At 39.8% G+C, this 16,898-nt stretch overlaps 1 protein-coding gene across 1 annotated transcript in view; it reads right to left on the bottom strand.

Annotated features, from left to right (window-relative positions):
• Positions 1–686: 686 nt before the first annotated feature.
• LOC130921638 (uncharacterized) overlaps positions 687–16,898 on the bottom strand; it is a 117,209-nt gene continuing 100,997 nt past the window's right edge. Inside the window, exons 15-24 of the mRNA XM_057845754.1 lie at positions 14,739–14,988; positions 14,394–14,483; positions 10,757–10,981; positions 8,433–8,603; positions 7,819–7,996; positions 6,256–6,372; positions 5,833–6,084; positions 2,668–2,873; positions 2,001–2,043; positions 687–1,911 (exon numbers count right to left, since the gene is read on the bottom strand). Coding sequence (XP_057701737.1) covers positions 2,011–2,043; positions 2,668–2,873; positions 5,833–6,084; positions 6,256–6,372; positions 7,819–7,996; positions 8,433–8,603; positions 10,757–10,981; positions 14,394–14,483; positions 14,739–14,988 — 1,522 coding nt within the window. The 3' untranslated portion in view covers positions 687–1,911; positions 2,001–2,010. The remainder of the gene's footprint in view (positions 1,912–2,000; positions 2,044–2,667; positions 2,874–5,832; positions 6,085–6,255; positions 6,373–7,818; positions 7,997–8,432; positions 8,604–10,756; positions 10,982–14,393; positions 14,484–14,738; positions 14,989–16,898) is intronic.

Here is a 16,898-nt window from a genome sequence, read left to right as displayed (position 1 = left end):
AAAGAGAGTGCATTCATTCAGTGGGGAAAAAAATCCCACATAAAGAAAAATTATTTGACATCAAAAAATGTGTGTCACAATTATTAGCACCCCTGGTGTTAATACTTTGTACAACCCCCTTTTGCCAACAAAACAAGGTCTGGGGACTGAGATGGCCATGGGAGGAGCTTGATTTTGTGTCTGGTGAACCATTTCTGAGTAGATTTGGCCATATGTTTAGGGTCATTGTCTTGCTGAAAGACCCAGTGACGACCCATCTTCAGCTTTCGGGCAGAAGGCAACAGATTGTGATTTAAAATGTCCTGGTATTTCAAAGCATTCATGATGGCATGCACCCTAACAAGGTTCCCAGGGCCTTTGGAAGCGAAACAGCCCCACAGCATCACTGACCCACCCCCATACTTCACAGTGGGTATGAGGTGCTTTTCAGCATGCGCATCTTTCGTGGCACACCAGACTCACTTAAGGGTGTTTCTTGCCAAAAAGCTCAATCTTGGGTCTCACACAAAAATACACACGGCCCCAGGCTTCAACTGGGACCGTGTGCTTGGGTCAGATGAGACCAAGATTGAGCTTTTTGGCAACAAACACTCTAAGTGGGTCAAGCTCCTCCCATGGCCATCTCAGTCCCCAGACCTTGTTTTGTTGGCAAAAGCTGGTTGTACAAAGTATTAAACCTTGTATTGAAGGTTGGATTTTTCTCTTTTTCTCCATTAAGGTCCCATATTATTTGAATTTAAAAAAAAAGTTATTAGAAGCTAAAAAATACATCTTTTTCAGGGGTGCCAATAATTATGGAGGGCACTGTATGTATTTTGAATCTGAAATTTTTCAATGGGAGATTTGTTTTTAAATTACGTAAAAAGCACAACAACCACAGTGTCAATTGTGCTATTTACAAAAAACATTCATTTAAATCTGGGATAATAAGGCCGTGCGGCCAACTCCATTGAAGCACCCTGGGCAGACTTGTGGTAACACATTAGCTTTGGCTTCACACACAGTGTTACATCACAGAAGAGTGAAACCAAAGTCAGGCTTCTGTCCAAACCCACACAGGGGAAATGACTGGAGGCCTTAGCCAAGGAGGGCTTGGCTCATGTGGTGCACTCAACAACATTCACTTCCACATGAATAATAATAATTTATAAAATAGCTATGGGGTAAAATTATTAAGAAGGAAATGTCAAAAAATAAACAAGCGGGAGCGTGTCAGCGTGATTTACAGTGATTGTGGTTACACTAAATGCTGGATAATATGATTAGGGTTATTGTGGATGTGTTTTACACAAGAAACTATTATTTAAAAAAAACAAAAAACAGGTGTAAGTGTTGTGTAGTACGTAGTGTGTAGTACTTTTAAACATCCAAATCATGTTCTGGTTGAACATTTGTAAATCAAGTTTATTGTTAGAGAACAAATTGAGGCACAAATAAAAACAATAGTAAAAAGCAAACATACATACCACTGTATCAAATAGAAAGGCATACAACTCTTAATATCAGGTACATATTAGTGTTGTAAAGACACATTGTGTTTACATAACAGTAGATACATATGTACAAAAACCTATCGCTTATAAGATAATACCTTTGTAACCATTAGTAATAGTACCCTCTAACTTTTTTTAGAGACACTGGCGGCAATTTGTGTCTACCTTATTAATCAACTGCAATTTTTAATTGTTGTTTAATGAATGAATAGTACTGTAGGTTAAATATCAATAGGATCCTGTTTACATGTGTTAACTTTAACCTATACAAAGCACTGTCAAGTGTATATTTCATAACTGATTAATGTTGAAGACAGTTTTGTGAGAAATGATATTAGAAGACAGATCTATGCGATATTACACTGATTTCATGATCCGCTTCTTTGAAATGATCTTTGCCCACTTGAGTGTTCTCAATCTGGAGAAGAAAGAAAATGTCATCAAAATCACAAACACATTAAATTTAAACGATCTACAATGATGCTTTAGTCCACAGTATCATTATACCTGTGATTGTTCAAACCTCAGTGGACTTGCCGACATTTGAGTTCTGTAAAAATAAACAAATAAACCATCATTTTATTTAACAATCTGTTCGCAGAAATGGAGATACAGGCCATGTCTACACGTAGCAGGGTATTTGGGAAAAAAACTTTTTCCAAAGTTTGGCCTATAATCCACACGCACAATTAAATGAAGGTTCTTAAAACCTCCATCCAAAGTGAAGATCTGCAATTTTTGGGTTTGTGGCGCCATCATGTGGACACTGATAACCAAAGATTTAACTGTAGAAACATCAATGAATGCGACAAACTTTGTCCCTACGTCACACATGAAACCAATGCTTACATTGGCAGTAAATTAGACAGATGTTTTTTTTTTTTTAATTTATTTACAAACTGTTGCAGTGCTTCATATTGAAGAACACATGCGAAGGATGGGGGTATTATGGACAATAATTTTTGGCACATTGTTATGAATGTACTTAAAAATGAATGAATGCTGTTGGCTGTGGAAGCTTTTTTTTTTTTTCTACAAACACGTTGGTGTAGACGTACTTATTTTTTCCCAAAGTAGTAGGGCAGGATCCTCAGTTTTAAAAAACCCTGCTCGGTGTAGACATGACCAAAATCTCGCATGCCAATAAAAATAATCAAGATCTTTGGTACGTCACCTTGGCTTGATGTGCAACTGATTCTTGGCTTTCTTCAGATGAGCCACAAGCTCCAGTGCGACTGGGCCCTTCCGCCTCCTTGATAGTGATGGTGGAAGGGGAGACGGAAGACGCGTCCTCAGCCTCTCTTTCCAAAACCGAACGGTAACTGCGAGCAGAGCTACTGAGGCCACTGACACTTTCTCCCGAAGACTCTGAGCTGTCCACTGCAGTGACAAGACTGATGGTAACTTACAGATACAGTGGGGCAGATAAGTATTTAGTCAACCACTAATTGTGCAAGTTCTCCTACTTGAAAATATTAGAGAGGCCTGAAATTGTCAACATGGGTAAACCTCAACCATGAGAGACAGAATGTGGAAAAAAAAACAGAAAATCACATTGTTTGATTTTTAAAGAATTTATTTGCAACTCATGGTGGAAAATAAGTATTTGGTCAATACCAAAAGTTCATCTCAATACTTTGTTACGTACCCTTTGTTACCAATAACGGAGGCCAAACGTTTTCTTTAACTCTTCACAAGCTTTTCACACACTGTTGCTGGTATTTTGGCCTATTCCTCCATGCAAATCTCCTCTAGAGCAGTGATGTTTTGGGGCTGTCGTTGGGCAACACAGACTTTCAACTCCCTCCACAGATTTTCTATGGGGTTGAGATCTGGAGAGATCCAGGACTCCAGGACCTTGAAATGCTTCTTACGAAGCCACTCCTTTGTTGCCCTGGCTGTGTGTTTGGGATCATTGTCATGCTGAAAGACCCAGCCACGTCTCATCTTCAATGCCCTTGCTGATGGAAGGAGATTTTCACTCAAAATCTCTCATTCTTTCCTTTACACAGATCAGTCGTCCGGGTCCCTTTGCAGAATAACAGCCCCAAAGCATGATGTTTCCACCCCCATGCTTCACAGTGGGTATGGTGTTCTTCGGATGCAATTCCGTATTCTTTCTCCTCCAAACACGAGAACCTGTGTTTCTACCAAAAAGTTCTATTTTGGTTTCATCTGACCACAACACATTCTCCCAGTCCTCTTCTGGATCATCCTAATGCTTTCTAGTGAACCGCAGACGGGCCTGGACGTGTACTGGCTTCGGGGGGGACACGTCTGGCAGTGCAGGATTTGAGTCCCTGGCGGCGCATTGTGTTCCTGATAGTAGCCTTTGTTACTGTGGTCCCAGCTCTCTGTAGGTCATTCAGTAGGTCCCCCCGTGTGGTTCTGGGATTTTTGCTCACCGTTCTTGTTATCATTTTGACGCCACGGGGTGAGATCTTGCATGGAGCCCCAGATCGAGGGAGATTATCAGTGGTTTTGTATGTTTTCCATTTTCTAATAACTGCTCCCACAGTTGATTTCGTTACACAAAGCGTTTTACCTATTGCAGATTCAGTCTTTCCAGCCTGGTGCAGGTCTACAATTTTGTCCCGGTGTGCTTCGACAGCTTTTTGGTCTTGGCCATAGTGGAGTTTGAAGTGTGGACAAGTGTCGTTTATACCGATAATGAGTTAAAACAGGTGCCATTAATACAGGTAACAAGTGGAGCCTCGTGAGTCATCGTTAGACCTCGTTGGAAGAAGTTTGACCTCTTTGACAGCCAGAAATCTTGCTTGTTTGTAGGTGACCAAATACTTATTTTCCACTCTAATTTGGAAATAAATTCTTTAAAAATCAAACAATATGATTTTTTGTTTTTTTCCACATTCTGTCTCTCATGGTTGAGGTTTACCCATGTTGACAATCACAGGCCTCTCTAATCTTTTCAAGTAGGAAAACTTGCACAATTGGTGGTTGACTAATTACTTATTTCCCCCACTGTGTATGCATAGTGAAGAGAAGTCATTTAAGTAATACTGTCTTGCTCTATACCCCTCACATCTTTTAACAAGCCGTTTATATTACCCTGTCATTTACGGAATGTCGATGTGATGAAACTACATCCAGCATATTTGGAAAAATGATATGGTATACTACTTATAACATCTTGATAGATAATTAGTGGGATTTAGGTGCAGTGATCCGTCGTCTTTCGTGGTTAATGGCGACCAGCGTCGTGGCGGCTCTCACTGTGATAAACTCAAACACATGCTGCGTTCTAACGCTGGATTTAGGTGGAAATAGGATGAAAGTTTTAGTGCATACAAGCAGGCAGGAGTGTCTCAAGAGTGATTTGGTCGAGGATTCAAGGTAATTATTATATGAAATGGAACCATGCATGCACTTTGAAAATTAGCTTTGACATATTTCCGTAAAATGAATTATATCTGCCTGTTTTTTTTTTTGTTTTTTTTTGCTTGTAACCAAGAATCCAGACTGTTTTATAATCTTTTCGATAAAAATTCTGGTATTTATGCATTTATTTACAAGAAATTTCAACTTAAAAAGCGCTTTGTTCTGTGATGGCCGCCTTGTTGGATTTTGTATGTATACTTTAACTATACTTAATATAATGTAACTTTACATTTAAATAATCAGGTAATTTTTTGGCCAACTGCCCGTTTTTTGGGCAAAAAACTAGTCATTTAGAAATTTCCGCGTCCATACAAAAAAAAAAATCGGCTTTTACGTGCTTTATTTCATGTAACATTTCAACTAAAAACAACAAGGGCCAGATAACCGGCAAGACGTGATGAGGCAAAAGTGACATTGGAATTCAACCGAAATAAGTTGTGATAGAATATCGAAAAATGTCAAATTTGCTTTTGTTGAGTAAAATAAAGACGATTCTGCATGCTTTCCTCAAGTATTAAGTTTGTTGTGAAAATTGAGTGATTTTTTGGCTGTTGAAAACATCTGTCAATATTGCACAAAAAAATAAAAAGTCGCCATTTTGGGCAAAAACCTATATATGTTAAATATTTTAACTTTTGTTATACTTAGAGTATATAAAACATAATCGGGATTTCATTAGGGAACGGCTCAATTTTTTGATGCCGTTGCTCATGGAGACTCATATAAGCCTAAGGGAGGTGCCTGTTTTGGTTTTAGGTCGCTAGCAGCTTTAGTTTTGAAAATATTTGAATTTTAAGTTTTTACAAATAGGCCCCATATGGAAGGGCCCCACGCCCCGTTTCCCTTCAACTGATAGTGAAGTCTATGGACGGACTATCTAAATAATTGGATGAAATAGTGTATATTGATTAGTCCGTTGACAATAGAAATCAATAATTACACAATAGGTTGTGACTCCCACTCTCAGGATCCATGTCGTCCTCAAGAACCCCCACTGTTGACAGGTATCCTTCAAAGCCACTTATTAGCACCTTCCTCTTCGGCCCACAGTAATATGCTGTTGGGGAAAGGGAACCCAGTCCCGAGGAAGATGAGGAAGACGATGTACTCCGTGAACCAGCCGATTTTGATCGTGCCCCAGGTAGGCCATTGTGTGGCCCATATGGTCCGACAAAGGGTAGCACCTTATTTTCTATGGAGAGCAGCAAAAACACATCCATTTTCTACAGTGTACAGATTATCATTAAGGTTGAAGGTATAAATCCAGATACAACCTGGACTAGTTTTTAGACAAATACATGAAACATACAGACAATCATGCAGACATGCTGCCTATATTTTATAATAATGAGTATTAGTTTACCTCTTGCCATCAGTCCACAGTCGACAGCTCTGTTATTGATAGCAGCATCGCTGGGTTGGATATCCATAAACGGCTTGTTTCCAATTCCCATAAAAACTCTCTCCTGCATACGGACTTCTGTTGAACAAATGGAAGAATCAAGTCTTTAAGCACTAAAAATTGCAAAATTGCGACAAGCAACATTGCTGATCCCAGCAAGCATAGGGAGAGTTGTGCGAAATTATCGGTAGCCAATACAATCGGACAACAAAAGCATTTTAAAATGATATCGGACAATATCGACATTCATTTTTCAATATCGATTTTGGGCCAATATGCATGTTGCCTTCATAGGGAATGTAGAAGCCTACTGCCTTTGTACAAGGGCTGGTCACAACTTAGCAAAAGAGTTATGCGTATTGACCATTAGATGTCTCCAAATTAAGATGCTTGGTATTTGTTATGTGGGCAGAGTCATAAAGTGGTACAATATAGGTACCCACCTTGGTAACACTTTATAATAACTCTCCGTTTTACTAGTTAATAGATCATTAGTAAACTGTTGATAAATGATTTATTGTTGATTTGTGAAGTATTTGTTAACAGTTTGTTAAGCATTTACAGGGTGTTCCAATATAGTTGACCCCATTCTAAATGCCCATGCTAGTTGATGGATCTTGATAAAACTATATAAACTTTATGTTGAAGGTCATAAGTTTTATTGGTTATACTGGTATATACAAAGTACGTATTATGTACTTATATTATTAAGTATGTATTATGTACAAATATTGTTGGTTCTATGGCAGATTTTCATAAATGTGCAACATGAGCGCTGCCTGCAAAATGCCTTATCAAAATGCCTTTTCTTTTGAAGTGAACGGCATTTCTTAACCTGAAAAGCCAAACGTTACACACAAAAACCTGAAACGTTTCTACACAAACTGTGTTTCAGGTTAAGAACACCCTGTAACAAACTGTTAACAAATACTTCACAAATAAACAATAAATCATTTATCAACAGTTTACTAATGATCTATTAACTATTGAAACGAATAGTTAATATAAAGTGTTACCGGCACCTTTTCCATAACTTCAATTGAAGTTTTTCTCTTATTTTTCACAGAATGTTAATTTGGAAAATCTTGTTGTCACATTTATCATTATTCATGCATCCAGTGGGGCATCATAATATAATTAGCACAATTAGCCACAATATGTTAAGTTCACGACCGCATATATCAGTATCGGTTTGATATTATAAGATGGAACCGAGGGGGAGAGTATAAACAATGAAGGGGAGCGGCCCCAGCTCGGAACCCTGGGGTACGCCAGCGGAGACAGGGAGTGATTTGGATTTGTGGAGGCCGAATTTGACAAATTGTGTGCGGTGGGACAGGTAAAAAGTACCCCCAACCAATAATGGGGTGTGTAGGTGATACCAAGGGAGGAGAGCCAGTTGAGATGGATTGTGTGAGAAATGGTGTCGAAGGCGGCAGTGAGATCAAGGAGGACAGGGATTGATGGTCAAGTCTTAGATTACGGACTACAGTGTGTTTCTGTATTATTCAATCAGTATTTCACCTCGATTGTGTAGTGCCTGATCCCAGAGGATCCGTTCCAGGTCCTTGGTCCAAGCCTCCTTTACTTCTCGACTGACTGCTTGCAGTGTGTATGTGTCTTGGAATTTCCGCTTTCTGAACCAAATCTCAAAGCAAAGGCCACTGTCACCAGTGTTTTGGGTCATGCCAACGTCTGAAGTCTGAATACAAACACCACAGTCTTTATTATTAATTTCAGGGGTGGTTGACATGGTCGCTTAACCTATAAACGCTGCCATCACAGGGCAATATTTCATAAAGACTTCAATGATGTATTAGTTTAGGCAGCAGTACTGTGTTTTTTGGCCTCTTTTAAAAAATAAAAGTGTTGTTTTATGAAAACACTGGCACATGTAGCATGAACATGGTGTCCTAGACCATTGGTTACGTCTAGCCTTGCTTGCAAATAAAGCAATATTCACAAGTTCAGAAATGTTTTGATATTGCTGAACTAACATGCAAGCTTACGTGTACAAAGCTCCATCCACTAACTTGTTGCATAAGGGGAAGTGGTAGCAAAGCAACACACAAGTATTCTGTCATCTGTTTGTAAAATTCCATGAGATCATATTTTTCATAATCAGTGAGCGTGTGTACCTTGAATGATTGTTTGTAGATGTAGGTATCATTCCCCACATCTGTCTTCTGTGTCTTACTAAAGAGGATGAGCTCTTGAAAGAGGAAAATATGACGGCAACATTTTTTCTTCCGGAATGTTACAGAGAACTCATCCTGGCGAATGAGCTGCCCTTGCTCCTTGAGATTAACCTGCAGGGCATAGAATGTATTATACCAAATCTCAGTTCTCTTTTTTTGCATATTTTGCAAGCAAAACCATTTATTCGAAAACAGATGGAATATTTCCTGCATAAAAAAAAAAAAGACGACTTATAATGGACATGTTATTGACGGTCTTGCATGCAGCACCTTTCATTCCATAGACCAGATGGAAAGACTATTTGCATTCTAAACTTTTCCATTCATCTTGGGTCAGTCGATATTAATAATGATAGATGATGCATTTTTTAAAAGTCATCAAATCTATAAATTACTGTATTTTCCACAGTATAAGGCGCATTGGCGTACAAGGCACACCTTCAATAAGTAGCCTATTTTAAAACTGTTTTCATATACAGTTTTCTGCGGTTAATGGGGACCAGAACCCGCCGCGATAAGTGAAAAACTGTGAAGCAGCGCACAATGTATTTATTCAGATTTAGAATTGGAAAGAGATGAGACATGTTTTTTCACTTTTTCTCCAAAGTACAATTGGATGGATGGATGGATGGATGGATGGATGGATGGATGGATGGATGGATGGATGGATGGATGGATGGATGGATGGATGGATGGATGGATGGATGGATGGATGGATGGATGGATGGATGGATGGATGGATGGATGGATGGATGGATGGATGGATGGATGGATGGATGGATGGATGGATGGATGGTGTTTTTTAAGCACTTCAAATGCAATGATTATGATAAGTTTTAAACATGTTACTGTTCCCTGAATTATTTGTAACAAGAATAAAGTACTGTACTGTAGAAGAAAATGCTTGGCTTTATTAAATGCTTCTGTTAACTCCCTTGGCTGTGACTCTTGGAGTAACATGTGGAAATTACAAACTGCTCAAACTGCTAACATGTGGCGTTTGTTGACGCGAACACAACACGTCCGGCTGCCTTGAACGTCGCCACACACACATTAATTCCAGCGCGAGCTTCTTATCCACCCCTACCCCCGCGCAATGCACAGACAGAGCATGTCTATTCATAGGCAGCACTTCATTGAGCGAGTCTACTAAAATCCTCTAACTTACACACAATGAGTTGCCACAGCGACTGCTTAACAAGTTAAATGATGATTGGCGCATGTGGCGCTTTTGAAGCCAGTGACTCTGACAAGGTCAAACATGTCAAATGTGTCAACATCGTTAACTTTATCAAGCAACTCCAGGGAGCGAGAGTGAGACCAATTGATCGGCTAGGGATAGCTCATACGTATTTTTTTTTTTTAATTGAAAAAAAAAATCTGCGATGGACTGAGGGCGTGAAGTTTAAGACTCAAAGTAGCGAGGGATCACTGTACTGTATTACAAGGCTCAGTCTTCCCAGAAGACTTCTTCTTCTGGGACCGTGTGCTTTGGTCAGATGAGACCAAGATTGAGCTTTTTGGCAACAAACACTCTAAGTGGGTTTGACGTGCCACGAAAGATGCGCATGCTGAAAAGCACCTCATACCCAATGTGAAGTATGGGGGTGGGGTCAGTGATGCTGTGGGGCTGTTTCGCTTCCAAAGGCCCTAGGAATCTTGTTAGGGTGCATGGCATCATGAATGCTTTGAAATACTAGGACATTTTAAATCAAAATCTGTTGCCCTCTGCCCGAAAGCTGAAGATGGGTCGTCACTGGGTCTTTCAGTAAGACAATGACCCTAAAAATATGGCCAAATCTACACAGAAATGGTTCACCAGACACAAAATCAAGCTCCTCCCATGGCCATCTCAGTCCCCAGAACTTTTTGTTGGCAAAAGGGGGTTGTACAAAGTATTAAGACCAGGGGTGCTAGTAATTTTCACACACATTATTTGATGTCAAATAATTTTTTCTATATGTGGGATTTTTTCCCCACTGAATGAATGCAGTTGTATTGAAGGTTGGATTTTTCTCTTTTTTTCCATTAAGGACCCATATTATTTGAATTAAAAAAAAATTTTAGAAGCTAAAAAACACATCTTTTTCAGGGGTTCCAATAATTATGGAGGGCACTGTATGTCTCAACTTCCCATTGGTGATGAAAAGTTGTCCTTTTTTTTATATGACCGTAGGTTGACAGCTACTCAACAATTTGACACATTCACAGATTTCTACCGGGAACAGTCATTTATGAGTACGCTCATGTAGGGTTGCTCTTACATCACATTGGCGGATGGCGTCCATGGCAAGCAGGTTGTTGCCATGTCTGAGCTGGAAATGAACGACCTTCAAGGCAGCTTCGAGTTCAGCCAGCTCTCCGGTTTGAGCTGGCGCACACTCCCTCATAATGTCTTGGAGCAGCAGGCTGTACTTACTGATCCGCTGCACTGGTTTCAATAAGTAAGACCACAGGTCCATTTTGTCCCTCAGATTCTGCTGCTTTTGCTGGTGGACAAGGACACAAAAGCAAGCTTTCAAAGAAGGGATCGGTGGGGATCGTATACAAGCAAGTGATTTCTCCATGAAACGGCTGTCAGACATTAGGTGGAATTGTTGTAAAATCCATAAAGGAACATAAGATCATGTTCACATTTAGAGTAACACTATTTTAAACAAAACGTTTTTTGGTTGTAGTTTGAAGCTAAGCATTTCTAATACTATGTCATGCAACTTTAACATCCAAAAAACAGGTACTCCCCGGTTTACGACGGACCCGACTTGCACGATTTCAACTTTACGACGCATGAGTCTCCTTGTTTATTTTTCTAATTGTTGACTTTTGTTTTGTAATACATGCTTTTATTTTGGCGCAGGAAGCGTAGAACAGGAAATGAGCGCATGTACAGACGTGCCCACGCCACACAGAGCAGCCGAGTGACAGAGGTGACAGCCTGCGCGCACATTTGTTGCTTGTGAAGCATCCACAGGCGACGACTGTATATAACCCCTTTTGTACTGTTTATTGTGCGTTTTCAATTGTGGTCGAATACTTGGAGCCAGTTTATGTGATTGTTTTTGATGATGTAAGGACGCTAACTGATATATGCTAATCGTTTGTTATTGCTGTATCAACAGCTACTTGTAAACGCAAATTTGAATTGTTGTTATCGAAGATGAGAAGGATTTAATTTCATTTTATTTTAGTTTCATTCTGCAAGTGTTGATGTCATGAGCAGCTGACCACACGGACGTCTGACATCATCATTTCGGAGCTTAGCTCATTGTCTAGCTAGGACTTAGCTTCAACGTCTTGGCGAGGACAGTACAATGATGTACGTGTTCTTGGATAGTTTTTTTTTTTTTAAGAGGGTGTTTTGGGTAATTAAAGGGTTAATTCCAACAACATTCGGGTTACATCGGCAGCACAGGAACAAAACTCATTCGTAAACCGGGAACTACCTGTACTATAAATCTCGGTAAAGCTGTATCACAACAAACTGCATCTACAATAATACAACTGTTAAATGAATACCACTCATTATGTTGGTATTATTAATGTCCTATCCCATTGAGAATATACTACAATTGGGCATGCACACTTGCACTAGTCGTGCTTTTGCATTTAATGCACCATGATACTAGAGACTCAATATATTCTTGTCTATCTATACAGATAAAAAAAGGGTAATCTTTCACCAAATAAAAAATTCCTTAAGAGCATCGTAGAGTTGTCCGACTTGAGAAGAGAAGTCTTGCATGCCTCCCAGAGTTCATCAACATTCTTGGGTTTCGTCTTCCATGCTTCCTCTTTCATCCTACCCCAGACATGCGCAATGATTTTCATGTCTGTTGACTGGGCTGGCCAGTCCTGGAGGATCTTGATCTTTTTTGCCTTGAGGAACTTGGTAGAGATTGAAGTATGCAATGGAGCACCATCCTACTGCAGAATTTGTCCCTTTTTATGGTTAGGAATGTAAGAGGCAGCTAAGATTTGTTGATGTTTCACACTATTTATGTTGCCTTCCACCCTGCAGATCTCTCGCACACCCCCATACCAGACCATGATTTTGCCACCACCAAACTTCACTGTTTTCTGAGTGAATCTTAGATCCATTCCGGCTCCAGTAGGTCTCCTGCAATTTTGTGGCGACTGTGGTGTAATTCAATGGAAGATTCATCTGAAAAATCCACCTTTTGCCACTTTTCGAGCGTCCATCCTTTTGACAGGTTGTTGGCCTTGGCAAATGCCACACGGTTTTTTAATTGTTTGCACCCTGAGAGATCTGCAGGGTGAAATATCAACAAATCTTGGCTGCCTCTTACATTCCTAACCACAAAAAGGGACAAATTCTGCAGCAGAATGGTGCTCCATCGCATACTTCAATCTCTACCTCAAAGTTCCTCAAGGCAAAGAAGATCAAGATCCTCCAGGACTGGCCAGCCCAGTCACCAGACATGAACATCATTGAGCATGTCTGCCATTTTCGGCTTGGGATTGTCAAGACGACCGCCCTCACCTACGGTTCTCCCTTGGCCGCGTAGAATGCGCTTTTTTCGGGCCATTTGCCTTTTGGTTTTGACTTTTAATACAGTGGGAGATGAGGAAAGACTACTGATTACTGTGTCTATAAATGATGATAGCAGACAGCCGGATGCCAAATCAATTAAGACGCCACTTAAAGACATTAGACCTCAATCTCATTGATAAGCCGCTTGATTGTTTTTCAGCGAAAACATGCCGAATATTGCCAACAATCGTCCCGCTTTGTCAATGTTATATCAGTAAACCAGTGAGCACTGTTAGCATGCTCAGTGAAAATGACCCCACACCATTGCAAAGGAAGTGAAACTGTGAGCAGCGAAAATAAACACTTTTTTTTCCCTTCTATTCAGTTTTGTTTTTTTCAGTCAAATATTTTGGCATATTATCCTCATGAGTTAATGTTTCTAATCAATTATTATTATTATTGTTATTATTTACTGATTTTATTACATTTTATCTTTCAGTATCAAATGGTCAAAAATGTACCTTGAGTGTATTTTTACAGTTTAGATGTGACTTGTTGTTTTTTTTTTTTAATTCGGGCAAATTGATGCGTGTTAAGTCTTCTGCTACAAACAAAACAATGTTAATAAAGTTATACTTTATTATAAGGATCTATGATCCTTTTTTTCTTTAATAGAAAAAAAGGACACAATGTTTGGCAGAGGCGTACTTATAGTAATATTATAGACAAATGATACTATTGGTGGCAGAGAGTTTGGGGGGTGCGCGAAACATTTACGTCTTCCTTGGGGTGGGGGGGCGTAACTGAAAATAATTGAGAAGCACTGATGTACAGTATTAAATTGTACGTTGTCAACTGTATTGCTTGTATGTATTGTAAAACCAACAACGAAAAACTGATGTCGATAATATCCGATATTTTAAAATGAGTATCGGACAACTCTAGAGCAGGGTTCAATAAATCCGGACCTCGGAGCCACTTTTCCTTTCGTGTTTTCCAGTCTCCCTCCTCCTACACACCTGAATCAAATAATCATGATCATTATCAGGCTTCTGGGGAGGTTGCTGATGACATAATCATTTGATCCAGGTGTGTTAGGGGAGAGAGACGTGGAAAAGACGACAGGATAGATGGCATCGAGGTTCAGATTTGGTGAACCCTGCTCTAGAGTATAGTGTTGTTTGGGGCAGAATACCAATAACACAATTTGAAAAATAGCTGATCATTATTCAGATCAGTACTTGAATTATGTTGTGCTTGCATGTAAACTAGGAAAGTGTAAGCTGAATCAGGTGAACCATGAAAGTTAAATAACATTCTTCAAGCAAACAGCTATCATCTACTTCTCTATAAGTAAAAGAAAAAAATGTGTTTGGTTGAAGGAAAGATTGGAATTCAGAGCAAAATACCTTGAAGAAATTCTTTCCGTGATTGATGAGAAGACTATCAGACTGTGGTTTGTTCTTGCTGTATAGGGCATACAAAGTAAAGTTCTCTCTCTAAAAGGAGAAGAAAGAAATACCATCAGAGAACAGTAAGTTCACTGCATACTGGCACATTACTTGATGCAATTCATGGCAGTCTACTATTTTATGCTAGCAATGCTTCTGTTAGTTGTTTACTGTTTTTTTGTTGTTGCTCCAATTGTAGTTTTGATTGTCAGAAATACATATAGTCAATTACTGTTGTTCCAAAAAGCAAAGTACTGAAATATCAAGAGTAAAAATGAACCATTCTTTCCCTAAGTCACCTACATGTCGTAGGAAGCAGCGTCCCACCCTGAAGGGTTCATTCACACAGTTCTCCAGCTCATTCAGGAAGTAATGTCGGTGGAAGTCATGCAGTTTTTCGAGGTTACCAAAGATGATTCCCTTCTGGCCTCTGAGATCCTGCGGAACGTCGCTCCTATCCAACTCGGGGAAATAATGTTCTCGAACATAGCCCAGAGCCTTTACGTATTCTCTCTCTGTGGACAGAAGTTCCTCGATGATCTTACGCAATTTCCTGAAAACAAAATGTATTTCATTGTAACTCAGAGAGCTCAGTTTTCTGCTCAATGAAACCAAGCACAGGATTCCTACAGGCTTTTACTTAAGTTAAATTTCAGACCTTTTAAGACCTTATTAAGACCATTTAAAAAATCTTAATACCTATTTCACAGCCATATCGACAAACAAAAACAAAATCTTTGAATATGTGTTCATTTATTTCTCGAGAGTGGATACGTGCAATGTGTGCAGGATGTAAGAATGCAGCATACTGAATAGGCTACTCATGCGACACCACCAATTTGGCTACGTAAACCCTTTTGTCGGCACCACAAGTAAAAGTGTTGGCAATATTTTGAGTCCGGGAACATGTACAGTGGGGCAAATAAGTATTTAGTCAACCACCAATTGTGCAAGTTCTCCAACTTGAAAAGATTAGAGAGGAGTGTAATTGTCAACATGGGTAAACCTCAACCATGAGAGACAGAATGTAGAAAAAAAAAAACAGGAAATCGCATTGTTAGATTTTTAAAGAATTTATTTCCAAATTAGAGTGGAAAATAAGTATTTGGTCACCTACAAACAAGGAAGATTTCTGGCTGTCAAAGAGGTCTAACTTCTTCTAACAAGGTCTAACGAGGCTCCACTCGTTACCTGTATTAATGGCACCTGTTTTAACTCTATTGGTATAAAAGACACATGTCCACAACTCAGTCAGTCACACTCCAAACTCCAAGATGGCCAAGACCAAACAGCTGTCAAAGGACACTAGAGACAAAATTGTAGACAAGCACCAGGCTGGGAAGACTGAATTTGCAATAGGTAAAACGCTTGGTGTAAAGAAATCAACTGTGGGAGCAATTTTTAGAAAAGACATACAAGACCACAAATAATCTCCCTCGATCTGGGACTCCATGCAAGATCTCACCCCGTGGCGTCAAAATGATAACAAGAACGGTGAGCAAAAATCCCAGAACCACACGGTGGGGGCCTAGTGAATGACCTACAGAGAGCTGGGACCACAGTAACAACGGATACTAACAGTAACACAATGCGCCGTCAGGGACTCAAATCCTGCACTGCCAGACGTGTCCCCCTGATGAAGAAAGTACACGTCCAGGCCCGTCTGCGGTTAGCTGGAGAGCATTTGGATGATCCAGAAGAGGACTGGGTGAATGTGTTATGATCAGATGAAACAAAAATAGAACTTTTTGGTAGAAACACAGCTTCTCGTGTTTGGAGGAGAAAGAATACTGAATTGCATCCGAAGAACACCTATACCCACTGTGAAGCATGGGGGTGGAAACATCATGCTTTGGGGCTGTTTTTCTGCAAAGGGGTCAGGACCACTGATCTGTGTAAAGGAAAGAATGAATGGGGCCACTTATCGAGAGATTTTGAGTGAAAATCTCCTTCCATCAGCAAGGGCATTGAAGATGAGACGTGGCTGGGTCTTTCAGCATGACAATGATCCCAAACACACAGCCAGGGCAACAAAGGAGTGGCTTCTTAAGAGGCATTTCAAGATCCTGGAGTGGCTTAGCCAGTCTCTAGATCTCCACCCCATAGAAAATCTGTGGAGGGAGTTGAAAGTCCGTGTTGCCCAACGACAGCCCCAAAACCTCACTGCTCTAGAGGAGATCTGCATGGAGGAATGAGCCAAAATACCAGCAACAGTGTGTGAAAAGCTTGTGAAGAGTTACAGAAAACATTTGGCCTCTGTTATTGCCAACAAAGGGTACATAACAAAGTATTGAGATGAACTTTTGGTATTGACCAAATACTTATTTTCCACCACAATTTGTGAATAAATTCTTTAAAAATCAAACAATGTGATTTTCTGTTTTTTTTTTTCCACATTCCATCTCTCATTGTTGAGGTTTACCCATGTTGAGAATTACAGGCCTCTCTAATGTTTTCAAGTGG

Source organism: Corythoichthys intestinalis, chromosome 9 (assembly GCF_030265065.1).
Source record: "Corythoichthys intestinalis isolate RoL2023-P3 chromosome 9, ASM3026506v1, whole genome shotgun sequence".
Lineage (NCBI taxonomy): Eukaryota > Metazoa > Chordata > Actinopteri > Syngnathiformes > Syngnathidae > Corythoichthys > Corythoichthys intestinalis.
The sequence above is the reverse complement of the archived record's forward strand: the minus strand, read 5'-3'. Positions and strand labels throughout refer to the sequence as shown.